Source organism: Ziziphus jujuba, chromosome 4 (genome assembly GCF_031755915.1).
Source record: "Ziziphus jujuba cultivar Dongzao chromosome 4, ASM3175591v1".
NCBI classification, from domain to species: domain Eukaryota; kingdom Viridiplantae; phylum Streptophyta; class Magnoliopsida; order Rosales; family Rhamnaceae; genus Ziziphus; species Ziziphus jujuba.
In genome coordinates this window covers 31,701,668-31,729,252 of record NC_083382.1, presented here as the reverse complement: position 1 = coordinate 31,729,252, position 27,585 = coordinate 31,701,668, and the positions used below count along the sequence as shown (strand labels likewise).

At 37.4% G+C, this 27,585-nt stretch overlaps 4 protein-coding genes across 6 annotated transcripts; 2 read left to right on the top strand and 2 right to left on the bottom strand.

Moving 5' to 3' along the window:
* Positions 1 to 129: 129 nt before the first annotated feature.
* Positions 130 to 13,294, top strand: LOC107415483 (protein RST1). 3 transcript variants are annotated; one of them, XM_016023822.4, is made up of 25 exons: positions 130 to 677; positions 1,051 to 1,338; positions 1,496 to 1,579; positions 1,734 to 2,010; positions 2,312 to 2,562; positions 2,963 to 3,131; positions 3,222 to 3,409; positions 3,531 to 3,631; positions 3,876 to 3,951; positions 4,179 to 4,310; positions 4,400 to 4,481; positions 5,265 to 5,337; positions 5,642 to 5,810; positions 6,000 to 6,130; positions 6,234 to 6,325; positions 6,722 to 6,813; positions 6,891 to 7,106; positions 7,265 to 7,342; positions 7,980 to 8,162; positions 8,787 to 9,686; positions 9,787 to 10,083; positions 10,683 to 11,327; positions 11,648 to 11,798; positions 12,087 to 12,205; positions 12,775 to 13,294. In XM_016023822.4, exons 1-25 carry the CDS (start codon positions 285 to 287, stop codon positions 13,135 to 13,137), a joined length of 5,550 nt encoding a protein of 1,849 aa, XP_015879308.3. In that variant the 5' UTR covers positions 130 to 284; the 3' UTR covers positions 13,138 to 13,294. The 3 variants fall into 3 exon arrangements, with proteins under 3 accessions (XP_015879308.3, XP_048328793.2, XP_048328794.2); XM_048472836.2 differs by having other exon boundaries at positions 3,507 to 3,631; XM_048472837.2 differs by lacking the exons at positions 11,648 to 11,798; positions 12,087 to 12,205; positions 12,775 to 13,294 and having other exon boundaries at positions 3,507 to 3,631; positions 10,678 to 10,817.
* Positions 13,295 to 13,776: 482 nt separating this feature from the next.
* On the top strand, positions 13,777 to 16,530 carry LOC107415469 (pentatricopeptide repeat-containing protein At5g40400). The gene has a single exon (XM_025072424.3). The coding sequence runs from the start codon at positions 14,010 to 14,012 to the stop codon at positions 15,927 to 15,929; it is 1,920 nt and encodes a 639-aa protein (XP_024928192.3). The 5' UTR covers positions 13,777 to 14,009; the 3' UTR covers positions 15,930 to 16,530.
* An 819-nt stretch (positions 16,531 to 17,349) lies between these two features.
* On the bottom strand, positions 17,350 to 22,637 carry LOC107415481 (zinc finger CCCH domain-containing protein 41). The gene is made up of 5 exons (XM_016023819.4): positions 22,275 to 22,637; positions 20,775 to 21,664; positions 19,422 to 20,627; positions 18,666 to 19,019; positions 17,350 to 18,040 (listed from the first exon to the last, which is right to left on the bottom strand). The coding sequence occupies exons 2-5, from the start codon at positions 21,552 to 21,554 to the stop codon at positions 17,573 to 17,575; spliced, it is 2,808 nt and encodes a 935-aa protein (XP_015879305.3). The 5' UTR covers positions 21,555 to 21,664; positions 22,275 to 22,637; the 3' UTR covers positions 17,350 to 17,572.
* Positions 22,638 to 23,550: 913 nt separating this feature from the next.
* LOC107415482 (protein transport protein sec31) lies at positions 23,551 to 27,543 on the bottom strand. The gene is made up of 3 exons (XM_016023821.4): positions 27,034 to 27,543; positions 26,569 to 26,847; positions 23,551 to 24,907 (listed from the first exon to the last, which is right to left on the bottom strand). The coding sequence occupies exons 1-3, from the start codon at positions 27,355 to 27,357 to the stop codon at positions 23,807 to 23,809; spliced, it is 1,704 nt and encodes a 567-aa protein (XP_015879307.3). The 5' UTR covers positions 27,358 to 27,543; the 3' UTR covers positions 23,551 to 23,806.
* Positions 27,544 to 27,585: the final 42 nt, after the last annotated feature.

Sequence of the window (27,585 nt, the reverse complement as noted above, 5' to 3'; positions counted from 1 at the left end):
TTATGAAAGGGTATTTTCGTCCAGATAAGCAAAAAATGGGCTACTTTTTAAAAAAATAAATAAATTGTTATTTTTAAAAAATGGATTGGTGGGGTGGTTATTTTGAGCATGGCCCGTAAACGTAAGGCCTCAAAGTTTAGAATTAGTTATACGCGGTCGTTTTGATGTTGTTCTTCTTTTTCGACTGTAGTGAGAGAGAGTAAACATATTCTTCTTCATCGTCTACTGAAAAGAAAAGAAAAGAAAAAAAGGCAGAAAAACCCTTTTTCTTGTACTAGTCTCCCATGGAGTCGTACACTCCGTTGCTGGAGAAAATCCGGGTACCCCAACCGTCGCTCCAGAAGTACGCCGTAATTTCAATATTCGCGAAGCTACGCTCCGCCCCGAAGCACCTGGACTCCGAGTCCGAACCCGGAAGAGAAGCCATTTCTCAGTGCCTCCACTCCAACTCCTCAGCCGTCATCGACCAGTCAGTTCGCGAGCTATGCCGCCTGGTCATGGACTCCCAAATGGACGTCTCTCGCGGGTTGCTGGAGCTCCAGTCTGCTCTCGAAGGGACCGACTCGAGATTTGTGGACCTTTTCGTCAAAAGCTTGGGATTCCTTGTGAGGTTTGGGTTTCAGAAGAACTATGTCAAGTGGCATTCAAGTTTGACGGAAGGTCACCCCTTTTTCAAGGTAAAAAAGGAGTCCCAAGAGTTTCTAGACAACTCTGTTATTGGTTTGTTGTACGTAATATATAGGATTAAATTTCAGAATTATGTCTCAGCTGCATTGGAAAACTGATTTTGTTTTAAATTTACGACTTAAAGTATAAAACTTTTGAATTCAGCACGGATTTTTTTTTTTTTTTTTTTGGGGGTGTCTAAGGCGGTTTGGGCTTTCGTTTCTGATATGTGATTTGATGTGAAACCAAACATGGCCTTAGTTTTTGACCGTTGGTTCGGTTGAAATATTTGAATATAGAGACAATGTGGGTAAATTATGAGGAATTAGAACTTGAAGCTTTTTTTTTTTAATTTATTTTATTTTTTTTCCAAATGAGTGGCAGGTTCTGTCGTGCCGATCAGAGGTTCAGTCTGAACTTGTGCAGCAAGTTTTACTGTTGATGGCAAGTCACAAGCAATTGGGGATGGTGGAAATTTGTGAATTCTTAAAACCATTTCTGAACTATTCTATTCTAAGGATACCCTTTATGGATACAGCATCATCATCTATGTTTGCAAGGCATTTGATATCGTCTATGACATCATTTTGTTGCTTATATCCTCCCGAGTCAATGCCTGTCTTTAAGTTGTTAACAGAGGCTCTTAAATATGCTCCCTGCAAGAATTCAGAGGCAAGTCAGTTGTTACTTGTTTGATAAAGAGTGCTGTTTGTTGGCTTTTTTTGGGGTCTGTTGGATCATGGTTGGAGTGATTCGTACAATTTTAGAACAAATTTTCATTTCAACTTTGTGCCTCGTATATATTTATTTATAACTTGAAACTTTACAGGAATCTAGGAATTTTATATATTTTGTGGAATGTATGGTGGATGCATTTGTGGTGGTCTTGAGGCGTTGGGCAGAAATGGGATTGGTAAGTGGCTTTGTAAAAGCTCACTCTTGTTCCATTTGCTGAGTTCAATGTTGTTTTAAGAATGTATCATTGGGTTTACGGTTAGGGATATCTGATCATATTATCTCATCCTGTTTCTTGATTCGTTTATTGTTTTTTCTGTTCTTTATTGCAGCTGATTTCTGAGGCTCAATTTTGCGGTCTTGACCTGTTAGAGGCAATTCTGTCAATATGTTTACTTCATCAAAGGCATTTTGGTTGGATTGAGCCCATAGCTGAACTCTCCGGGCGCATGTTATTTGCTCAAAAAGATTTAGGATTGCAATATGTACATAAACTATCTTCAGTAGTGCTATCCTTATTTGTTATACTCTCTCAATTGGAGCTTGAGCATGAACAGCTGTCTGTATTGAAACTTCTCCACTTCCTCCTTAAGTGGAAATATGGAAATGGTATACTGAATAAGTTTGTTTTGAATTTCAATGGCCTTTTTTGTTGGCCTTTTCTGTTGACGTTAGTACATTGTCTTATTAAAAAAAGGCAAAAAGAAAATATATAATTTTCTAACTTGTTGAATTTTATATCAAGGCATAACTTTTTGGGAAGGAGAGCTCATTGTTTAGTATGGATAGTTTTGTTCACACTTTGTTTTCCCAAATTTGCTGTTTTATTTATTCTTCTTACGCCATTACGATCTTCTTCTTCTCCTCCCTCTTATATTTTATCTTATTTACTACTTTATTTTCTTTTCAGAATATATTGTTGGCAGGACAGCACATGCTCTGCATGAAGAGCTTTTATTGACATTTCCTGTCATCAGCCTTTTGTCTTCTACTTCTAAATCTGTCAGAGGAGCAGCAGCCGATCTTCTGATCATCTTAGAGAAGCTTTTGCTAGAACTTTTTGTTGCACCAAGAAATAAAACAACAAAAGAAGCTGGGTTTCCATCTCTAAGCTCACCTGGATCTATCATCTTTAGACTTATGCAACATCAGTGGTTTCAGGTTTTTATTTTTATTTTTATTTATTTATTTTTTTTATTTTCTTCCCCCCTTCAAAAGATCTTTTTGTCGCAGATGCAGTTTTCTTGGTATTCCTTGCCTAACCTCTTTCACATTACCTTTTAACTTAGTGTTTGTTTTGAAAGAGTAAAAGAGCGTGGGAGGGAGGGAAATCGAGGATATGATCTATGTTTCTAATTCATGAATTACCAATCCTGGAGAAGTGAAATTATAACTTATATTCTATAAAGGAAAGGCTGTAAATTTTAAGACCCTTATTTGGCTATCACATGTGTAGTTTGGGAAGGAAGTGATGATCTTATTCTTATAAATTCAATACGACAGCAACTATGGCTAGCAAATAGTGATTAAAGTTTCATAAAACATATTTGCGCTTCTACAGGATCAGCATTCATTGTCTGGGTTCTTTCTATGTCTTTCTTTTGATGGCAAAGAAATGCACAATATGCCTGGCTCATGGGCTTCTCAATTAAGAGAATACTCTTTATCGATTATTGATAAACAGAAGTCCTTGTTATCACTTTCTGTACCGCAGGATACATTTGCTTCTGGTAGGATATTAAGACCTTCATTTATTCAAGTTCCTCTGTTTTTAAATCTTGTAACTGGTTTCGCATTCTCTTCACAATCTGCTCTTGTAGATATTCCCTCGTTACTCTGTGCCATTGCTGGTGTTTTGCTGATGCATAAGTCACTGGGGTGTGAAGCTGTAGATTCTTTGGCTGCTATAGCCATCGTGGATCCTAAGTTGGGAGCTCACTTGTTGCTAGTGATCCTATTTTTCAGTAACATATTCACAAGGAAAGACGTAATTAGCCATACCATGTTGGTATGTTTGCCTTCTGTATCTTGGACTCAAATTTCATGAGTTAATAATGGGCATATGTACTTTCTTTTGGCTCTTTCATTTGACAACGTTGTTGTAGTTTCTTAATTCAACTGTTCTACAGCTGAAACTTCTAGGAATGCTTCCAGCACTTGCTTCACATTCCATGATGATACCACTGATAGTTCAGACTATTATGCCAATGCTTCAGAAGGATGCCAAACCGTATGTACTATTTAGAAACTTCCTTTATCACCTTATTTTTCCGTTATTCTTTTATTTTTTTTCCTTTGATGAATTGGAATTGCTATACCTTATGACTTCCTGTTCCTGGAGGGGATCCTTAAATGATATGTCGCTTGCTGTAATATATTGGATAGCTCATCATTGGCTTCGCAATAACTTCATAGGTTTTACTTAATTTTGAGCAATTATTTGAACCAATATAAATTGTTTCTGTTGTGTTCAGAACCTTACATGCAACGGCCATTCGTCTGCTTTGTCAAACCTGGGAAATAAATGATCGTGCCTTTGGGAGTTTGCAAGTAAGATTTTTGTCATGATGTATCGCTTTCATTTTTTTCTTGGCTTAATGATCCTAATAATGCTCTATTTGGATTTCTAAGTCAATCCTGAGGGAAGAAACTACAGGAAAGACTGTGAAGAGGCCTACTTCATGTGCTAAAATCTGATGCTGTTTGCATGCTGTTTTTGTTTTTTTACTTTTAGTATGTTCTTATGGACTTTGCACTGTTTCGTTTTTAATATTTAGGGAGTATTGCTTCCCAAAGGTTTCACTGAATTCAAGTCTGAGAGAAATATATGTATTAGTATGGCTGCTTCTGTTCGGGATGTTTGCAGAAAAAATGCTGATAGGGGTGTGGACCTTATCTTGTCTGTTTCAGTAAGGATTTTCTGTATTCCGTTTCGCCTGAGACACTTTTTACTCTCATGCATGCAGTTATAAAGTACTCTGAATTCTTGTTTTAACAGGCATGCATTGAGAGCCGAGATCCTCTTATTCAAGCTCTTGGTTTTCAAAGCCTTGCCTGCCTTTGTGAAGCTGATGTAATAGGTAAACCTTGAATTTTCTGTGAACTTATATTTGGTACCTATGGTTATACGAGTATGCCTGCAAGTGTTTTCTTGTTTCTATTTATTACTCAAGAGCTGATGAAACGTGAGCATGTGAACTTCTTGGCATTTCTTTCTTCTTTTTTATTTTTATTTTTATTTTTTTTTTCTTATTACTCAAGAAGTTTATCAACTTCTTGGCATTTCTAAGGAATTATTTTATTTTTAGTAACCATATATTTATATGTATTTGACTTGCCGTTACCAAAATGCTTCTTTCTTAAGGAACTGGTGATAGGTTAAGTGTACAAGTAACCTACATATATTGGTAAAACTCAAAATATTATGTTTGTAAGTCTAATGTGTCATTAACAAATTCTTTAATAATTATACCAGCACCATAATTCGATACAAAATTAAATTACCATTATGTAACTGTTAATTACTTAAAAAATTTCAGGTTGAGTTCTGCATGTTTTTATAATCCTGCAAGGGTTTCTCCCAAACAAGTGTGAGTGATTTGATTACTCAGTCTATAATTTGTTAAAAGAAAAAAAAAAAAAATCCTTAGTTCATGGTTTTTGCATCCTTGAAATTTTTTCCTGACGTATCAAAATGATTCATCCTATAGTTATGTTGTCAAGACTGGATATTTGTACAACTACTTTTCAATGCTACAATTACAAAATTTTATACTTTTGTCACTTTTTTCCAAGTAAATGAAGAAGCTGATTTTAGAAATATAGATTATTTTGATTATAATTTTTTACATATTCCTCTCCAGACTTTTATACAGCCTGGGATGTGATTGCAAAGCATTTGCTAGACTACCACGCATATTCGAATCTTGCACATAGGTAAACACCTTTATCTTTGAAGTGCTATTTTAAATTATTGGCCCATTTATCTACCTCCATTTACCCAACCATTGCTGGATCATTTTGCGGAGGGTGACACTAGATGTTGGTTTCAACTCACAGTGGAGAGTCTCTAGCTTTGGAAATTATGGAAGTATTGACTTGAATGTTTTTTAATGTAACATATGCTTAAACCTCACTCCATTCTGTAATTAAAGGAGTTTTGATACTTCTGTAAGGCATATTCAATCACTCGTTATCAATTTTGAATTTGCTTAACTCTTGGGTTTCTGCTTATTGGCAGCATTTGCCTTCTTCTAAGATGGGGTGCAATGGATGCTGAAGCATATCCAGAAGCTTCTAAGAATGTTTTGCAAATGTTGTGGGGTATCTGCACCTCTACTCGTGCTGGTAACAAGTTAGAATGGGCAAAGGCAAGGATATCTGCCTTAGAGGCTTTAGCACAATATGAGGTATATCTTGTGAATGCTTCTATATGTATATTTCCTTGATAACATTTCCTGTTGATTACTAAAAGCTTTGCATAAGTGGACTATCTAATCCTCTGATTGTAAATTTTCTGGTTGGTTACTTGTCTGATGGCAGCATATTATTTATTTTGTTCTTGGTATTCCTTTTAAGTTTTCCTTTATGGTTCCCAGGTCTCACATATTGAACAAAGAATTCCAGACTTCAAGAAGAAGTACACGGAATTGCTAGTTTCAGAAAAAGATCTCCTCATAGTTAGGGCCATGGAAGAACTTCAAGTCAAGATCATAACATTTGAGCACATGTATATCAATGAATATCCTTTAGTCCATTAATCATCAGTTGTGGCAGAAGAAAACTGTAGTGTACAATTAATACTAATCTACTTTCCTGTCTATATGCTTCAGTACAAGGCGAAGACTGGTGAAGGAAAAAAGAGTTGCAGGAAGTAAGATTGAGAAGTTACTTGATGTATTTCCTCAGGTGATCTTTTCTTCAGGTATCATGGGAATGGTCTATTTTTTGTTCATAAATTGGATCTGGTTGGCCAGAAAAAAAGGTCTATGGTTTCTTGAATTTTTCATTGAAGAAAAAAATAGATCTTACTTATGCTTCATTAGATAATTTCTAGGTTCACATTAGCGTGGAACCTTTATAAAGAGTGAAGCTGGTATACTATGGTTTTTTTGGGTTATTGTAACTGAAATATGATGTTAGGTTCAAAGAAGATTAACTCCTTGCCACTAATATATATCTTTTGGAAGGATGGTGGTGGTTATTGTGATGGTGATTTGTAATAGTTTTCTAAAACTTTGATGTATTCTTCTTGTATATGACCTGTATTATTAATTAACATTTCATTTTGAGTTTTGAGTTTCGAACATTTCATTTGCAGAGAAAAGAGGTAATGCTACAGAATTACCTGGTGCTGCTCTATTATGCCTTTCCTTTACTCCTAAGGATGTGAATACCCAAGGGACATCAAAGGTATACTAATTGAATCTACAAATTTATTTTTTTCCATTTCCTTCTTCTGGTTTTATTTTCACAGTTTTTATGCTTAGGAATTACGGGATGTACATGCTGGATATGAAAAGGCACTTGTGGAATTAGCTGCATCCCTTCAGCTCTCAAGAAATGTTTTTCTGGCACTTATTTCACTGCAATCATGGAAATCCTTCTTGCGGCGTTGGCTGAGGGCTGATATTATGTGCTTGGATGCTAAAGCACCATCAGTCATCTTGGATAAAACCACCAAAGCTGCCAATGATATTCTGAAGGTCCAGTATTAAACCAAAATGAGAAAAATAAAATAAAATAAAATTAATTCTGATGGTTCAATTTTTAGTTTTGCTTTTGTAATATTGCATTTGCACACTTGTCAATCTCCTTCCCTTGACGTAGTTTAATCAACTTTTTCCGATTTTTTTTTATGCAGAGTATGATACGAATAGCAAAGGATGCAATCCCTAGATCTGCTGAGAACATTGCACTAGCCATTGGTGCACTTTGTGCAGTAGGTGCTCTCTTGTGCTTGTAGACTTTGCCCTAGACATAATAATATGACTGCCATATAGACTTTGCATTGGCTTTCAAGAAAATTAAATGAGATAATAAGTAGAAAATGAAAAACAAGGGTATCGAATATTCATGAGTCATTGATTCAAAAAGTTAATTAAGAAATATAAAGTGAAGGCCTTAGAGTTGAAAGCTTAACCAACACAAATATTAAGTTTTCTTACTGACCAAATGCACCATATTGGAAGAGGGGGAACACTATTTGAAATCATGAGCCTGGCAATTCCAAAATGTCTAACAAGTTTGGAATCTTATTACAAAAGCACATAATCCCCAAAACCTGACAAGAAAAGGACCAAAATTCCCCAGAATAAAGCAATAATAAAGAAGTTGATTGACCATGTTTCCTGCTATCGACTGTGGGTTTTTGGAACTTTTAAGATTATCTGCTGTTAAAATCTTTTGTTCAGTTGATAACCAGCAAGAAAAGCTACTATATGCTGGAACTTTTGCCTACCAAATGTCTGTTCAAAGACCTTTAATTTATTTCATAAAGGTTCCACTCATCTTTAGTGGGATCACTTGTGCTTGTGTGCTTTGCTCAGTCAAATCTTGTCATTGCTTGCTATTGTCAGGTCTTGCCTTCATCTGTCCATACTGTTAAATCAACTTCTTCGAAGTTTCTCTTGAGTTGGTTGTTCCAGCATGAACATGAGCACCGTCAATGGTCAGCTGCCATCTCTCTTGGATTGATATCAAGTTGCTTACATGTAACTGATCATAAGCAGAAATTTCAGAATATCACCGGACTTCTTGAGGTATGCTGAGTTCTAATTTGATATTATTCCTGTTAGTTTTTAAAAACTTGATGTTGAAAATTTTTATTTTATTTTATTTTTTTAAAATTTTGGTTGGAAGGGGGAAAAATAACATGCATAAGTTTAAGCATAAAGATTTAAATTTTTTGGTTCCTGTGGAGTCAGTCCAATGGTAAATGCTACTGTTTCCTTGGGCGATGACCCGAGTTAGAGTCCCCCACCCCCCCACCCCCCATATATATAAAAATAAAATAAAATAAAATGTAAATCTAATATTCTAATTGTTATTGTCATGCTGACTTAAATGTCTTTATCGTTAGATACATACTTGATGCCCTTAGCCCTTGGGAAGTGAACTTTTTTTTTTTTCTTTTTCCTCGATTGTCTAATAAGTTAAAATGTAGTTTCTTCCCAATGGTCTGAGGAGGTGGTTCTTTTTTGTTTTTTCTTTTTTTTTTTGGGTTTATTTTTGCTTTTTTTGTTTTTGTTTGTTTGTTTGTTTGTTTTTTTTTTTTTTTTTTTTTTTTTTTTTTTCACTTTCTAAATTATACTAATAAAAAGGATAACTAATGTCCATTAAGACAATGATTGAAACTATTTATTTATTTTTTTTCATGCTTCTAGGTTTTAAGTAATGGCAAAAGCACCCTTGTCAAAGGAGCCTGTGCAGTTGGCTTGGGCTTTTCATGTCAAGATCTTCTTACTAGGGTTGATGTAGCTGATAACCCTGCCATGGAGACAGAAACAGGCAAGATGTCAGAAGCAGATTTAGTGGGAAAGATAATAAGGGCCTTCTTGCTAATAATATGTCAGCTAACTCAATCTTCATCTGATATTGTGGAAAACCTTTCTGCATATTTCCCATCGAGCACATATGATACAGATTTGAAGATGGCTACTGAACTGTCACGTGAAAGACTTGATGACTTGGAGGAAGATATCTGGGGTGTTGCTGGAATCGTAATTGGTTTGGCAAGTTCAATCGGTGCAATTTACAGAGCTGGGGCAAATGATGCTGTGCTGAAGATAAAAGGCTTAATTATGTCATGGGTTCCACATGTAAATTCACTGGTTCAATGCTCTGGTTCTTGCTTGGAGGGATCTCAGATGCTTTTATCAGTAGGGTCTTGTCTTGCACTTCCTGTTTTAGTTGCTTTCTGCCAGAAGGTAGAACTAATGGAGGTTAATGAAGTAGACCATCTACTGAATGGTTACAGAATGGTCATTTCAGAGTTGGTATCTGTAAAAAAATCGGGTATTTTCCATCAGAGCTTGTTGATGGCATCTTGCATAGGAGCAGGAAACCTCCTTGCCTGTGTACTCAATGATGGGGTGCACTCTATTGAAGTGGAATCTGTAAAAGTTATGCTGGAATTGTTTAGAAACTGTTATTGTAATCCTTACCCTCCTTTGATCCATTTGGGTGGGATGCTTGGAGTTGTTAATGCTATGGGAGTGGATGCTGGGGGCTTGGTTCACATGCATGCTCCAACTACAATACCGCATAGTAGTTATGAACAGAAGGTATATTTTCTGTTCTTGTTGAACTTGTTTCTTTTCTCTGTTATCTATTTTTCTTGTTTAGGCCGCGGAAGGTTTATGTATTTTTGTGTTTGTTAAACAGGAAAGTCACTATCTCAATGGTCCACTACTTTCAAGTCCTGTTTGTGAGCCGCAATTGACATCATTAATGCAGGAGATATTTCTCGTTGCACAGAACTCTGATGACCATCAACTGCAACATAATGCAGCATGGGCAGTTTCTTTTCTTCGAAATCATTTATTTTCCAAGGAAGTTCCGAAAAAGGATCTTACCAATGAGACTGACATGGCTGGTTCAAGATCTGTTTCTCAAAGTATTTCTGAGAACAGTGTAGTTATGAAACTTTCTTCGTGGCTAATGCATCTCAATATCTCTGAGGTAGGTATCTGGCTACAATGTCTGCACTATGATCTCTCTGGAAGCCATTATTGTGAGTTAGTTACAGATCAATTGTATGGCCAGACTCAAATTTGCTTAAAGTTGCAAATATGGTTGATTACTTGTGACAAGGAATGGGCCTTTGCCTTCAAGTTGGGCACTCAATTAATAATATTACTCAATTCCACGAATAGTCAAACAGATTGCTAATCTACCACCCTTAGTAACTTGGATCCGTACGGTTTACTATTATTCTTGTTTATTTGTTATTATTGGCTAGAACGGAGTAGAACGTGCTATCACTGCTGGTTCTTGAATTAATTTTGTTTTTAAATTTCTCTTTCATTTCCATTTTTCAAAGAGATTGAATAGTGGAAAATTTGGTATTTTGATTTAGTAATCTATTATGTTTCTTTTTATTTTTTATATACATGTATTCGCATACAAGTCATATGCAAGAACCATACTAGAAGTCCAGAAATTTACTTTTATTGTTGTCTATGATCTCTCTCTCACTGTCTCACATACACAATCTTAAGCACACAAAGTATAAAGGTACTGGCAAGTGGTATTCCTAATTTTTTGAATTTGAAGTGAAGACAGGTAGCATTTCTCGTATTGGCACAGTAGCAGTGGTGTTAAGGTGCCTTTCACAAGCTCCTAGGTTGCCAGCCTTGGATTGGGGAGCAGTCATCAGGCGCTGCATGAGATATGAGTCTCAGGTTGCTGAGCAGGACTTGGCTTTCAAAACAGGAGCGCTTAGGGAAGAATGTTTGAAGTTCTCTTTAGCTCATGCAAGCCAATTTGATCCACTTCTAAGTTTCCTTGATGAGCTGTCTGATCTCTCCAGGTTCAGAATGCTTGAGCCGAATCTGCAATCTTGTTTGTTCGTTCATCTCGCAGAAGTAATAAAAGTGTTCTCAGCTTCCAGGCTAGAGAAGTTATTCAATGATGTGACTGTCTTCTTGTCTTCAGTTTCTTTCAATCAAGTTCATGATGATCAGAAGACCATGTTACGGAATTCATGCTGGAAGGGTATTTGTATGTGTTTAGATGAAGCATCACTTGACTCTCTAGAGTACATATCCCATATTGAGAAGTGTATGGAGGTGCTCTTTTCCTTTTTGCCTGCACTGCAATCTGCTGATGGCAAAGGAGTAGATCAGAGGAATTTCGTGGAGTGGTCTGAGGCAGTTAGATGCTTAGGGAAGTCACGAAGAAGTTGGTTATCGAATTTTCTACAGGTATATAACATGATATCCTTGTCTACCTGTTTATGCTGCAGCAGTTCTTTCACTATATATATATATATATATGTATGTATGTATGTCTTTTCTGTTACCCTCCTTGACTATTAGAATAGATTAATTTTACTTAGAAGTGCTTTCTGCCTCTGGTAACAATGTGAGTTTTCAACATAGTGCCATATTTTCCCTTGGTAGCTGTACAAGTGTGTCGATGTTCTTTGAAAATGATTTTACTCCATTAGTAACATTGATTGAGTTATGTATGCCAAACTCATTAAAACCGTTATGTTTTTATAAGTTCCATCTGTACTTGACAGGTCTCAAAGGAAGACCTACTACAAAAAGGTGACCAGTTGATTGAAGTCCTGAAGAAGATTCAAGCCAAAGCTAAGCTAGTTAGGAACGGTTCCTTCCCGTTGACAGAGTTGGGAAGACTAAAATCTCATTTATTGAACTCTAGATCACATGGTTAGTTTCTCTTTATTTGTTTATCTGTATGTCATTGTAATTTATAATTCATCATTATTGTTCTAATTCTTGAAGATCTGGTTAAGTTCTCTAGAGAATGTTAATCAACAAAAATTGGGAATAAGTTGGGCTTGAAACGTTTAATCAACAAAATTTGGGAATAAATTAGGCTTGAAACTTTTGTTTTCTGCTCGGTGCTAGGAGTAAAAGAGTTTCCATGATATTCTTGGTTGCTTAAAATGATTGCCATACTGTCACTGCTGCTACTAAGCTTTTTGATATATGCAGGTATATGGGGTGTGCTCACTGAAGTTGTAGCAGCTTTGCAACATGCAGAGGTTGCTGTCAGAAGACAGTGGCTCATTGATGCAGTAGAAATTAGTTGTGTGTCAACTTATCCTTCCACGGTAGGCATTTACAATATATTTCCCTTCATAGTTGAAATTGATAATTTCTTTCAATTTCTTGTGCTGAAATCTGTAGCTAGTTCAAAGTCATTTCATTTATGTAGTTGGTATCTGGTGCCAGATATGATGTAATCATCCCTTTTTCCCAAATTCATGTTCACTTGGAAGACAAAATCTCTTGCATTGTGACTTCAAGTGGTTTAATGTGGCTTGATTAAGATGTTTATCAAATTGTCAATAATCACTTGCATCTGTATCAGACGGATGAGAAGGATTTTATTAAAGACTTGCCTATTTGATTGGTCTAAGTTGGTGTCAATAGGACATGGATGCATTGACATTCTGCTAACCTTTTATGCAATTTTTCGATCCCTTTCAATGCAAAGTCTTGAAACTCAATTTTGAAAGGGTCTATGATATATCCTAGTCCTCACCTTGCCTTGCATGCCAGTGAAGTGAAAGGCATGACCTTAGATTCCAATTGCTTGCTCCCACCGGAGATTAAATCCTATTTCTGTCTCCATGTTTTGTATACTGTGTTTAATTTCTTTTTGCTTAATCTCCTACAGGCACTAAAGTTTCTTGGTCTGCTATCCGGAAGCTTCTGCAAATATATGCCATTTCTGATTCTTGACGAACATGCTGTGCTGAGTGATTTACCAGTCACCCTTAGTTCTCTCCTATCAGATTCCAACTGGGGAGTAATTGCGGAATCTGTTGTTTCTTTCTTCTTGGTTTCCACAGAACGCATTCACAATTGGGTAAGACACGTAAGCTGGTGTGTGGATGTGCCTCTCATGCAACCTATTGATGAGAGTGAGAAGGATATGGCAGTATTTCTATTGCACGTTATGCATCGAACCTGTGTTTCTTTGAAAGACTATTTGCCTCTAGACAAGCAGCTTAAGCTTGCAAACATGGTGCTTGCTTGACATACCATACCAACATTTTTCTAGTAATTATATAATTAAAAAAAAAATGCAGTTTTTACATATTTGTTTAAGGTTGGGAAGTTCAATTCGCAACTTACAAAAGAGGCACGTTACCAGTTTCAAATTCTCTATGTATGGATGTATAGTTTCAAATTAATTTCTCTTCTTTTGTTTGCGGGTGAGACTCCAACCCAACTCATAGGCCGGGCTGTTGGTGCCTCTTACCATACGCCACCACACGGCCTCGAATTTCTCTTCTTACACATCTTGAAGTTATTCGCCTTTTTCTTTTTTTTCTTTTTTTTTTTTTATAATTATTTTTTGGGTACATCGGAGGACCAACTGCCATTTTTCGTTTTGTAATCTGTAATTTAAAAAGTTACAGCTTGACTGGAGGACATTGAAAAATTAATTAAATAATGCACAAATATTACTCGAACAGTCGCAGCCAAGAAACGTGAAAATATATATATATATATATATCACCCGACCAAAAAAATGTGGTTTTTTGGACATATCAAGGACAAGGTGTGGGCAAAAATAAAAATAGAGGGGAAAAAAAAAAAATAAAGGAAACAAAATAAACAGAAACTCGAGAATTAAAAAGAACGATAAAAACAAACTTCGGTAACCCTAGAAAAATAAAAAAGATAATTTATTTAATAATTTACTGACAACATGTTGTTTTCATTAAACTAATTATATAAAATTGATGCAAAACATGATCGGAGTTCTATCTACTGGCGGTAAATTCTTCCGGCCTTCAAGCCGAAAAGAACCTTTTAAAGTCGCAGTTTGAATCTTATGACTCTGAGATTGTTCCTAGTTTCTTTAGACTTTTCAAATCCTTTTTCAAGTGTTGAGCTCTCCTAATGAATCCAACTCCTATTTCCATCGGCCGATTTCTGATTCTACCAAGCAGCTCTGCTGCTCATACAAAACCAACTTTAAATCCCTTCGTCGCCTCTATTTTTACACGGAAATCTACTTTTTCTTCTTCTTCTTCTTCTTTACAAAACCTCTCCGACTCTCACTCCAAATCAGTTTCAAACCCACTTTACCATTTTCTTCCTCCAACTCAAAACCCCAACAATATAGTCAATCTCATCAGCTCTAGCCTCAGACAAGAAAGTTTCCACCTCACTCTTCTCCAAAACGACATAAAAGGGCTTCTTCCCCATCTGGGTTCCAGTGAAATTTCGAGGGTTTTGTTGAGATGTCAATCTGATTACTCTTCAGCTCTTACTTTCTTTAACTGGGTCAAGAATGATTTGGGTCTCAGACCCACTACCCCGAACTATTGCATTATGCTTCATATTTTGGCTTGGTCACGAAAATTTTCGCCCGCCATGAAACTGTTATCTGAATTGATAGAGTTGGTTAACGACGTTCCAGCAGAGGATGACATATTTCAAAATTTGATTTTGTGTACCCAAGACTGTAACTGGGATCCAGTTATCTTTGATATGCTCATGAAGGCTTATGTGAAAACAGATATGATTCGAGAAGGTTATACTACTTTTAGGAAGACAATAGAGGTTGGTTTTGTCCCAAGTGTTATCTCTTGCAATTTTCTTATGCATGGATTAATGGGGTTGAATTATATTGATCAATGCTGGCATGTTTATGAAGAGATGGGGAGGATTGGGGTACATCCAAATGCTTATACATTTAATATTTTGACTCATGCTTTATGCAATGATGGAGATGTGGATAAAGTGAACTCTTTTCTGGAGAAGATGGAAGAAGAAGGGTTTGATCCTGATATTGTTACGTATAACACTCTAATCAGTAGCTATTGTAGGAAAGGAAGGCTGGAAGATGCATTTTATTTGTACAAGATCATGTATAGAAGGAATGTGATCCCAGACTTGGTTTCATATACTACCTTGATGAATGGGCTTTGTAAACAAGGGAGGATGAGGGAAGCTCATCAGCTTTTCCACAGAATGATTCATAGAGGATTGAATCCGGATGCTATGTCGTATAATACTCTTATTAGTGGTTATTGCCATGAGGGAAAGATGAAAGAATGCAAGTTATTGTTGCATGAGATGATCAGCAATGGAATTCTACCAGACTGTTTCACTTGCAGGACACTCGTTGAAGGATATGGCAGAGAAGGTAAGCTGCTCTCTGCTTTGAATTTGGTTGTAGAGCTTCAGAGATTTGGAGTTTCTCTTTCAGGTAACATTCATGATTATCTAATTTCCGCATTATGCCAAGAAGGTCGGCCGTTTGCAGCTAAAAGTCTTTTGGAAAGAATTTCTGGGGATGGTTATGTGCCTGATATGAATATCTACAATGAATTAATTGCATCTTTCTGCAAATGTTGTCATGTTGCAGAGGCATTACTTTTGAAAGATGAAATGGTAAGTTCGAATATCAAACCCAGTGTCTTCACATATAGAACACTCATAAGCTGTTTGTGTCGAATAAATAGAAGTAAAGAAGGCGCATGCTTAATGGAAGAAATGGCTGAATCGGGTTTGTCACCAGATACGGTAATATGCAGGGAATTAGTAGACGGGTACTGCAAAGAAGGTAATATTGCTAAAGCAGAATCAACACTGAGCTTATTTGCCAGGGAATTTCAAATTTTTGATACTGAAAGTTACAATATACTTGTCAAAGTTTTATGTGAGGAGGGTAATGTGGCTAAGATGCTGGAGCTGCAGGATAGGATGCTAAAAGTAGGTCTTACACCAAATAGCTTGACATGTAGATATGTGATCCATAGCTTATGGAAAACTACTAATCTGGACAAAGCCAAGCTACAAGCCTACAACTAGAATGAAAATATCGAGACTTTTGGAGAAAATATTATTCCTTGACCGGATGATATGAGGTATATGTCAGTTATCTACATTCAGGGGTTCAAAATGCCTTTTTGGATACCATTAATTTGGGCAGAAGATGAGGAATTCAGCTGAAGAGGTTGGCATGGCTGGGGAGCTAATATCTGATTTCCCTCTTGGTTATTTATGGCTACTAATGGCAAGTTGACATCAAATTTGGCACTTAATTTGAATGCCGTATTATGCAACCACATAATTGCCTTATCGGAGTTTGTGCACAAAGTTTATGCAAATAATCCCATTTTCCCAAGGGGGGGGGGGGGGGGGGTGTGTGTGGGGAATGAGGCTGCTTATCCACCTCATTCCTGGATTCTAACGTCATGATAAAGAGAAGTTTCCCTTTCTCAGTGGCTTTGCCAGACGGATAGAAATTCAAACGAGGACCGTTGCATGATAAGTTCATTGTACATGAAATGATCCTTGTAATTCATATTTGTAACTATTAATCAAAATTAAGTTCATTATTGATTACTGGCATCGACCAGGTTAATGAAAAAGTTGAAGTCCAGGCTTCAGCATATAGTTCTTGTTGGAATTTATTATCTTTTGTTTTTTCTTTTTTTTCTGGTTGTTGTTTCATCTTACAAGAATCTCAGTGGAAGTGCTTGTTTACAGTAAACTTGAAGGAAATGTTTGACCCCGCTGGAAATTTTTCAAGCTTTTAGTAGTGGAATTGGTCGCCTTTAAGTAGTGTTTCAGGAACCATTTCTCGATTTTTGGCTTTTTAAGGTGAAGTGGGGTTGGAAGTGTTTGTAATTTTAAGTTTTAAGAGGCCACACCTTCTGTTTGTTCTTTCCCTCTTTTTCTCTCTCTTTTTTTATTTTTTTCCTTTTTTTTTTTTTTTTGGGTGGGCGTGTGCGCGCGCGCCGAGACATCTGTTTGTTCTTAAGATCTCTGAGAAAATAAATAAATAAATAAAAATAAAAAACACAAATCTGGAAATCGTGGGAAACTGAAAGGTCGAATTGAATTTAGTATGAGAATGAGATGGGTAGAAACTGGTCTTTTATACTGTCGGTTATAAGCTCTTCCAGGATCAAACGTCTTCACCAATTTAACGATGGGTAGAAATTGATTTTATAAGCTGGGATACACATAATGGTTTGTGAGCCTCCAATCCATGTCTAGATAGCCAAACTCAACAAACGATAATGGCTTGCCAATAGAAGGAAACATTGTAATGATCTAGTAAAGATGTAGATCAATTCATATGCTGTAACAACAAACTGAATGGGAATCAGACCCCATATATATATATATATATATATATATTTTTTTTTTATGTAACCAATTAATTAATTTGAACATAATTTCCAACTATTGTCTTTTGGTCCTACACATATCTAAGCAGATAGACAATATAAAGTCACCACTCAACTATACCAACCAATATCCTTTCAAGTGGTAGTCAAAAATCAGGAAATTTTTCCCTTTTCTACATGTCCCATGCTTACAATAACGAAGAAAATTGAAAATTAAATTTCAACAATAGCTTAAAGCAGAAATTCCTCAAAATAAGAGTGTTTCTAAGATTTAACAATTTACCTGACTGTACAAGTCCGACAATTAGCCCCTCCTCAAAGCATCTCACCTTTGGGTGACTCTTTCTTGTCAGATGTTGGGCTTGGAGTAGGCTGGGAATTTTCACCTAGTTCCAAGTGCTCAACACCACTCTCTGTTTCTAGATAATCAGCTTCTACAGTTCCCGATGAAGCAGCTTCCTGGGAAACAATGGATGTTGGTTTTTCTCCAGGATGAATGTCAGCATCCAACAACCCCTTGGGAGTGGAAGGAGAATTTTCTTTGCCACCACGGTCATTGCTAGAAATACTTGATGGCAACCATGTAAATTTCAAATTATGGCCTTCCCAGCATTTTCCATTAATAAATGCTCTCTCAGCAGAACGGCGTGTTGTGAAAGTTATACATGCTGAGCAATCTTTTGATGTCTCAGATTCACTACTATTATCATGGGTCTCGACGTCTTCTAGCTCCACATTGGAAAGATCATCGTATGGTAAGAAGTGTTCCTTCAACACAGCAACCTAAAGGGCATTAAGACATTAGTTTACCTTTAATTGATGCATAAACAAATAACACAAGGACAAATAGAGCCTTAATAATTTAATTACAGATTTGACTGAAAAGGAAAAGTTAAGGAAGAAACACATAAATGATGTACAAGGCCAACACTGAAGGTAGTTTGAGATAACAAACTTATTGAGAATGCAGTTCAACACTTATGTGAAAAGACAAAGTAGAACGTATATGCACCAAGTTCTGGAAACAAAAACATAGCAGACTCGCCCATATTCAAGATTTTCTTGTGTCTTTGAATCTTTCTTCCCAATAAAATGTCAGACAAGTTAAACTGGTTATTAATTATCAGTATCACAGACTCATGCAAGTCAAGTATCTATTGATCATGATCCAATGATCTCACGAGCTAATGGTGTGGATAACTGTAACCCTACTGGTTAAGCAATGTGCAAGAAAAGATATTGTGACTATCCAGAAATGAGGACAATCTAATTTTCCTTCCTATACAGATGTTTTAAATTTAAGAGAAGATAGCTTTTGTATTCTTTTGTATTTTTTTTTGGGGGAGGAGGGGGGAGGGAGAGAGAGAGAGAGAGAGAGAGAGAGAGAGAGAGAGAGAGAGAGAGTTACATTAGCCAATCCAGCCGGTAAAGGCGGACAAATTCTAAAGGCAGTCGGGCGGTTGTCCAATTTGTATCTATTCATCAGGAAAGGAGCCCCCACTGGTGTTAATGGACGAACTGCTTGCTGCTTTGAGCTCACAGGTTCCTGCACTAGCACATTTGTATTGGTTTTGGGACTATGGGAGACAATGTTTTCCCCTGATAAGTTCTTGTCCAATGATGTCTCCGCATGTGGTGATACCACAGTAGGGACAGGATCAGAAGGCCTTGGAGTAGCAGCTTTAGCAACATCAGCCGCTATTCCCCGTTTTGGTCTCTTAGCAACTTGCTCTGTGTCTGACTCACCCTTGAGTCCTGAAGCCTGTAAAAGATTAAAACATGAAATTAGGTTTTCTATTTTTCTTTTCCTTTTTTTTTTAAAAAAAAAATTTATTTTTATTTTTTGGAGATCAAGCTAAGATAAAGAAATATCCATCCATCTCTACCATTTCTAGTGTTGTTACATACATGATACAGTTCAAGCAGACCATTCAAAAGCAATATACCATAGCAACATGAAAAAAGAAAGGCTCATATGAAATAATATCAATACAATACTGTAAACTAAACTATATAGCAACAAATCAGAAGTTTCCAGCTGCTGACAGGACTGAACTAGTAACAAGACCCAGATTCCTTTTCCTAATTGCATATTATACAATTGCAAATATAACTTAACTATATAGCAACAAACCAAATTTCATGGTAAGAAAATTGATCTTACTTGTTTCTCAAGTTTGTCTAACTTTCGCCGGAAATCATTCCGCTTCTGATCCAGCATTTCCTGCTTCTTGCGGAGTTGTTCTTTCAACTGTTCCAAAGTTTCTAGCTTCTTCTGTGAAGGAGGTTGAACCTTGGGACCATTCGAGATGACAGGCCTAGCATTATCAGAGGCAGATAGAGAAGGATCTTGAGTATGGGCAACACTACTTTTTGGTGCAGCAGCTTGATGATTATCTTTGCTACTACTAGCAACAGATGGATTGGGTGGAACTGAAACAGCTGTCACACCATGGGGAGTTACACATGCACTGCTGCTGCTGCTTATGCCATCATCGGGAATGCTATCACGATTGGCCCACCATAGCTTGATAAAACGATTACCCATTACAGCATCAGGAGCCTTTAATGCAGCCTCAGCCTCTTCCCTCTTTGAAAACTGGACAAAGGCCCGTTCACTATTCATAGGAATGTAGATGTCAATAATCTCTCCAAACTTTTGAAAATGAGAAAGAAGTGCCTCCCTTTTATTACTTTTCAGAGGAATTCCATTTACAAATAGAGTGCGCAATGCTTTTTGCGATTGTTTCCGAGTGTTACGCATAGTGTCAAACTGTGGCTTGGAAGATGATTCCATACGTTTTGGACCAGCATCCTCTGCAATTACTCGTTTTCCTTGGCGGGATGTAGGTTGAATCACAGCTAATGCCTCCTTATCCTCTTTAGTTTCATTCTCAAGATAATCTAAGGAACTTATTCCAGGATCAATTTTCTCTTTTACCTCTAATCTACTTTTTGAACCGCCAATTCTACCCCAAACAGATGTATTCTGTAAACCAGCAGCATTTCCAGTGCTTCTGACTGTGCATTCATTATCTGAAGGGTCGCCATTTAATGGTTCGGTTTCATCAATCTTGGGTGAATGTATGGCAAGAAGTGAATTTGATGTTTCAGGACAATTGTTATTCCAAAGGGGCTGGTCAGGATCATACAAATCAGCCCCACCTGTGCAACCCGAACCCGGATACAGACCATTCAAACCCATGCCATCGTCAGCAATTCCAGGCTTACTCATTTTGTTCTGTAATCCTTTACTATTCATTGATGTCGTTGAAGATGCACTTGCTGATGCTAGAGATCCAGGTCCAGCAGTTGTTCCGAGTATATGTGCACTTGGAAGCGAAACAGGAAGGTTAAACTGTGAAAGACTCTGTAGATTGGGTAAAAAAATTGTTATTAAAAAAAAAAAATATATATATATATATACATATATATTATACCAACAGAAAAGGCCAACAAGATAAGCATTAAAGTGTAACAAAATATTAACAGGAAACAGTGTTTGCAATGTACACACCTGAACATCTTCAATAACAATCCGATTGACACCATGCTCCATTGGACACATGTCCCCTCTTAGACAAAATCCACGCTCCTCAAAATCTCTACACCGTTGGCGAGGTATACCCATGTTCAATGAAGAATGAATTGCCGGCCTGAGTGTACCCTGCAAACCAATGGAATGAAGTGCATCCAGGCCACCATTTGGTATTCCAGGAATTAATCCAAACGCATTCCAGGATGCACCCTGAGCATTAGAAACATTTGTCAACCCTCTTCCAGAAAACAGGCTACCAGGAATAGAGCCCTGCTGAACCATTTGAGAAGCAATATCAGCGCTGAACCTAGCATCACGTTGGTTCCACAATCCAGAGTCCCTTCCTCTACCCCTACCAGGACCAGGGTCTCCAGTAAATGCTTGATTTGCCCGGATTCTTTGACTTACATCAAAAGGGGCCCGAGGTAACAGTCCTATGCCAGTGCGCCTTTTATCAAATTTTGCAGACAAGTCTTTCTCCAAATTAGTGGAGTTGTAATTTTTCCACGTCGTACTCGTTTGGGATTCATTCTCTCTGAAAGAATGCCCATTTGGAAAAGGTTTGTTCCGCTTTCTATAAGGCCTTGTCAAAACTTGATCAAGATTGTCTCTCTCCAAAGACTGAGAACGAGTCTCCCGTCTACGATGCTTATGATTCCTATCATCATCATCATCATCACTAACTTCCTTCTCCTCAGGATCACTAGCACATTCAGGAGAAAGTCCCCCTAATTTTGGAGATGAAAGTTTTAACTCCATTGGATCCCGTCAAATCAATAAAATGTAGTTTTATGGCATCCAAATCTTCACAACTCTCACTTGAAGCAACCAAACCACTTGATTGCCAATAAAAATCACCAAAATGGCACCTATAATCGGTTAAATGTATTAGAGCAAACAACATTTTATGGACAGAATTACAGGATTGAAGGAATACAAAATTAGCAGTGATTATGAGCTTATTACTTCGCTCTGAGAATTAAGGATAATGTTATAAGCGTTGCTATCTAGGAATAAACTAAAGAGAAAATAGAATCAGTAACAGAAATGAACAAAATATGATATTACTATAATAACATCCAATAATACCTCTACTAAATTGACATTTTAACGTTGGCCTTCCGTACTTAACAAAAGGCAATTGACCTTAATCGAACAAACGGAAAACAGCAACAACACAATTTACAGAAAACGGATCAAACTCAAAAGAAGCATACTCCAATTAAAAACACTAATTAACAACTGAACAGAGTATTTTCAACACATACAAACTTGGAAAACAAGCTCCTAAAAGCCCACGGATTCTAGCATTTAGATAATAAGAATTGTCCACAAATTCAGCGAAGCTAACAATATTGCAGTGATTAAAAAAAAAACCCAGGACGCGCATTAATAAATGATAATCTAGGTTTAAAACAAACACAATTAATTTCAGAAAAAAAAGAAAGAAAATAAATAAATAAACCGATTAATTCTTACAAGGTCTTTTGTAGACAAATTTAGCAACCAATGCCGCCTAAAGCTCCATAAAATTAAAGATTGAAATCAACTTCGTTGCACAGCACGGAACAAGGCGACGAGAAGACCACGAAAGGGGCATTCAGGAAAGAAAAATTGCTGCGAAACGGAAGGGGCAGGATCGTAATAAAGTGATAATCGAGGGGGATTTCACACAGAGCTTGTTGTGCACAAGAGATTTGGATGGAGCAGCAATATGCAATAGAAAGAGAGGGAAGGGGGGGTTTTGCGACTGTAAACTTTTTGTTTTGAAGGGGGGTTTGAAGCTGTGCGGAGCTAACAGGATTTTGGAAGAGAGAGAGAGAGAAAGAGACGATGGCGTACCCCCAAAAAAAAAAAAAAGAATAAATAAAATAGACGACAACCAGACTTGGAAATTGTATTTTCCTCCCGCAAGATTTTGTTAATTCTAAACCGTCCTTTCCTTCTTCTTTTTTTTTTTTTTTTTTTTTTTGGGTTTGTTGGGGCGGGGGGCGGGGCGGGGCAGGGACTAGCGAGGCGGTTGGTTGGGAGACCTTAGTTTTTTCTCCCTGTTGAGGCTTCGGGCTCGCCTTTGGGTTGGGTTCCTTTTATATTTTAATTTATTTGTTTATTATAAATATCATTTGAGGTAGGAAGAATATTCCATTTAAATCACAACTATACTAGGCTCTGAATCGGCTCTTGCTCACACTTGGGCCAAGTTCTCTGGCCCCGTACGGCCCTGATTTCTATTGTGAGCCTGTTTACTTGGGCATAATTTCTGTGTTTCCAAAGCGGGACGCATGTTTCTTTCACAATTAAAAGCTCTTTGTTCTTTCCATTGAAAGAAACAAAACAAAAGCAAGCTCTTTGTTCTTTTGCTGTCTTTCTCCTTGGACCGGGGACACTATATCTTCAGTCTCCAACATCCCAACTCAAACCAAAATCCCCATGGCGTATCATGTACTAACGGACATTAAGCAGATAACAAATATCATCAATAAAAGTAAACAAATAAAAAGGAAAAATAAAACAAGAAATGCATCCATCGAAATACCAGAGTAACATGAAGAAATCAACTCCACATTATTTTTCGGTTGAATGATTGCAGCAATATCTTCAAAGACCATTTTAAACATTTTTGGTAGATGTAGGAAGATTACAATGTCACCTAATAGAATCTACAGACCACATAGTTTAAAACACCGAAAATGAAAGAAATTGTAGTATGGGAATGACAACCATGAAGTTGAACAGCAGCATTGCATAACAATGATAAACTCCAAACAGAAAACCCAATGATTCAGATTAGATTATTCTGAGTATACACAAATGAGATGAAGATAGGCAATCTCTAAACAGAGACATGCTCAAATGACCACGAATGAACAAAAAATTAAAAAAGAAAAATGCAAAAGATATAAAAGGGGCAGCATAATCCCAATCGCCATTTATATGTATCTTTCTCAGCAAATGTTGATCCAGAAACAAGGGATACGTCTATACATCATTCTGGACAAAAAGGCAACAAACTACCGACCAAACCAACCTCTAGGTGGCTGGACTTCCCCTTCGTTCATTAGCTTATCCAGCACCACATTCAAGTCAACTGCCTGGTTGTTCTCTGTCAGCTTTCTAACAGTTGCCCTCACATGGTCTCTTGGAAACCCCATATTTGTCACTCTATCAACAACATCATCGATAGGAACTCTGTTTCCACTCCCACTAGAACCTGAACCACCACTAACCCCAGAAGCAGCAGGTAATGCCTGCGGCAGTACCCGAGCAGTTGGCAGCTGTGGATAACCACTTCCACCACTTTGAGCTGCAGTAGGAGACGAGACTTGATGTGGCTTAATCACAGGGGTGTTACCATACTGAGATGGCATTCCACCATAATGATATGGTTCACCACGCACAGGTGGTGGGCCATAACCAGATGAAAATCCTGAACCAGATCTGCTGGATGGTGTCTCATAAACATGGGAAGGAGTGCCATAAAACTGTTGAGAAGGCAGGGGCACACTTTGTTGCTGAGAGGGTGGCTCTCTATGGGTCGGTGGGTAGGTCTGAGGAGGAATATAAGGTGGCTCTTCAGAATGGTGAACTGTTGAAGGTTGGAGTTGAGAGGGATTAACAGGTGCCAGAGTCGGATGCTGCAAAGACTGCTGGGGTGGTGGCTGAGAGAACTGTGGTTGAGGTGTAGGCTGGAATTGTTGATGAGTTGGTGCTGCAGGAGGGGGGAGTGGCTGCTGACTAGGAGGAATTTGATATTGTTGATTTGGGGCATCTTGAGTTTGACTGTGTGCTGGGAAGTAAGACTCTTCTGGAGGGGCAAAAGAGATCTGGTTTTGAGGAAACTGATTTTGAGGTTGAACTGAGTGTGGCACACCCTGTTGGGCAGGAGCATTTGGAGGAGAGAAAGTAGGATGTGATGGTGGAATGTTAACATGGGGAGGAAGCTGTTGGTGAGATTGCTGAGGAGCAGATGCCACCTGCTGTGCAGAATCCCCATGCACCATCTTTTGGGGTTCTGGCTGCTGGTCAACCTTAGAAACTTGAAGCTTTGAAAGCTGTAACTGAGCTTCAATTATTTCATGTTTATCCTTCAAAGATTGAACCCCTGTGTGCACCTGTTGTCATTGACAAATGAAAAGCAGCATTAGCATAGGTACTGCATGCTTAAATAAGTCTTCAGCAGAAGTAACCGAGTTTTTTGCTTCCCTCAACAAAAGCAAACAAGTAAACCTTACCAGCAAGAGTTCAATTTATAAAAATCTGTTGTTAAAATGTTCCATACTCATTCAACTTATTATCTAAACTAAAGAAATAAGGTTTTAATTCACGTATGTACATACATATAATATGGGTGTGTGCGTGTGCGTGTGTGTGTGTGAATCCATACATATATATATATATATATATCCGCACCGTCTGCATGCGGACCCGCACCAAGCCGACGCTTTTACAAAAAAGTGTCGACTTTGCTATGTATGTGTACACAGCAAAGCCGACACTTTTTCTAAAAAGCGTCGGCTTTAGTGCGGGTCTGCATGCGTACGGACCGTACTGTAGCCTTTCTATATATATATATATATATGTATACAGAGAGAGAGAGAGAGAGAGAGAGAGAGAGAGAGAGAAGGGGTGTAAGAGACATCATGGGAAAGATAGAGAGGGCCGGCCTTTCACTCTCCAAATTTTTTTTTGAAAAAAATTGTAAGAAATAAAAAATTGAGGCCACCAGCATTTGTTCCTCCAACCACCAACAACACCATAAATGCCATTGAATCTAATCCACAATTTGAAAGCGAACACCACCACAAGAGACCCGACAGTGACCGAAGAATGAACGATTAAATATAAAAAGAGGGGGAGAAAAAAAAAAAAAAAAAAAAAAAGAAAGAAAGAAGGAAAATTTATAAAAACGCCATCACCATCCAAAAAAATATCACCTCCAGTGATCTCATGCGCATTGTCTTTTACATTATTAACCAACATACTTGATAAAATTATTCACCAAAAAAACATATTCGATAAAATTACTATAATCCTTCGCCTCCATATCAATAATATAGTTGAGTTTAAAAGGGAAAAAAGAGAAAAAAAAAAAAAAAAAAAAAAAAAAAAAAGGTCTGCATATTTAAACTATAAGAATTGACTGGATTTGGCAGGCACTATTTGTAAGCCACCAGTCTTAAAAGGCTAAAGTTGATCTTTCCAATAACTTACATAACAGATGACACCATGATTAAAGAGAAAGAAGAGTCGGATCACATTTGAAAAAGCATAAACTCTAAAAAAACAACATGCATCTGTGTGTATATTATATAACTGATAGCTATATATGCATCATGTATGTCTTCTACTAACTTGCCAAAAAAATAGAGAAAAAAAAGAGTAAGTTTTCTGCTGGTGATTGCTATAATTTTATCAGCCCCATTCAACGTCTGAACTTGTAAAAGTAGTTACTAACTAATAAACTGTAAGCACAGACAGGACAATTTTATTAACTCTTAAATCTAAAGCTGAAAAGCCATTCCATAGAGGTAACTATTAACTAATACCAGAAACATAAAAGGCAATTTACTTTAGAATGAAAGCAAAAGTACATTGTAGCATTAACATTGCAGAGTTGAGAAGCATTAATCATGTTATGTAGTATCAATGCTGCTACCATAAGTTTTATCACATGTTTTTATCTAAAAACATAAATTGCAGCCCAATTGTTAAAGCACAAAACAAAAGGAAGCAAAAATATATATATATATATATATATATATATATAGCAAACCTCTCTAAGAACATTTTCCAACTGCTTCATAACTCCATCAGTGCTTCCATGATTGTTCCCAACTGACATCTTCAAATCATCGACAGAATTCTCAAGATGGCGGGTCCTGCTTTCCAGTTGTGTCAGTCGCGCACTAACACCTTCCAATACATGCAGCAGATTCTCCGAATGTTTCTTCACAGTCCTATCAATCTCAGCCACCAGTGCTGAGTCAAGTGCATTCCGATCCTTCTCTATAATGGCTTTTGCTGGTTCCATGGAGTCTAACGAACCATAATTCTGGGCACAAAACATGAAAAATGTCAAAATTAAATCCCAATAAAACAATTGAATAATCATCATAACTAAAAACCCTAAAAAATTTCTCAATCCCCAAATTAAATACAATTGTTGCTAAAGAAAGAGAAAAATTGATAGAGAGAAAGAGGGAGACAGAGAGGGAGAGAGAGTGGCGGCAGTAATTACTCTGATAGGAGAAGAGGTTTTGGGTTTGGATTCGGCGGAGTTCCAGGACCTAGCGGATCCTCCGAGATTGGACGGCACAGAATCGAAATTGGAAGACGGTGGAGAACTACCGACCCCGATGAAAGGGTGAATGGGATGGAAATCGTAGCTTGGAAATATATCTTCCTTCTTATCGATACCATTTCCATTGCCGCCATGGCCGCTTTGATCTTCTTCTTCTTGTTGGGGATGATTCATCAGGTCGATGAAGTCCTTGCTCTGCGTCGTCGACGATCCCTTAGACAGATCCATTACCTGCTTATCCATGAACGATGTCGTATTCATCGAGCGCACGCACACAAACTGATAATTTTTACGGTGCCTGGGAGTTTAAGTTGCTCCTTTTTTTTCTGCTCTCAATTATATAAAAATTGTTGCGAGGATAGGCAGAAGAGATAGCGCATGGTGTAAGGCAAACGACTTCAAGGTGACTCCCTCTACCTCTTTCGTTTTTCGTCTCCACGACGTTAAGTATGCTGGTTAAGAAGAATAATTATAAAATCATTAATTATC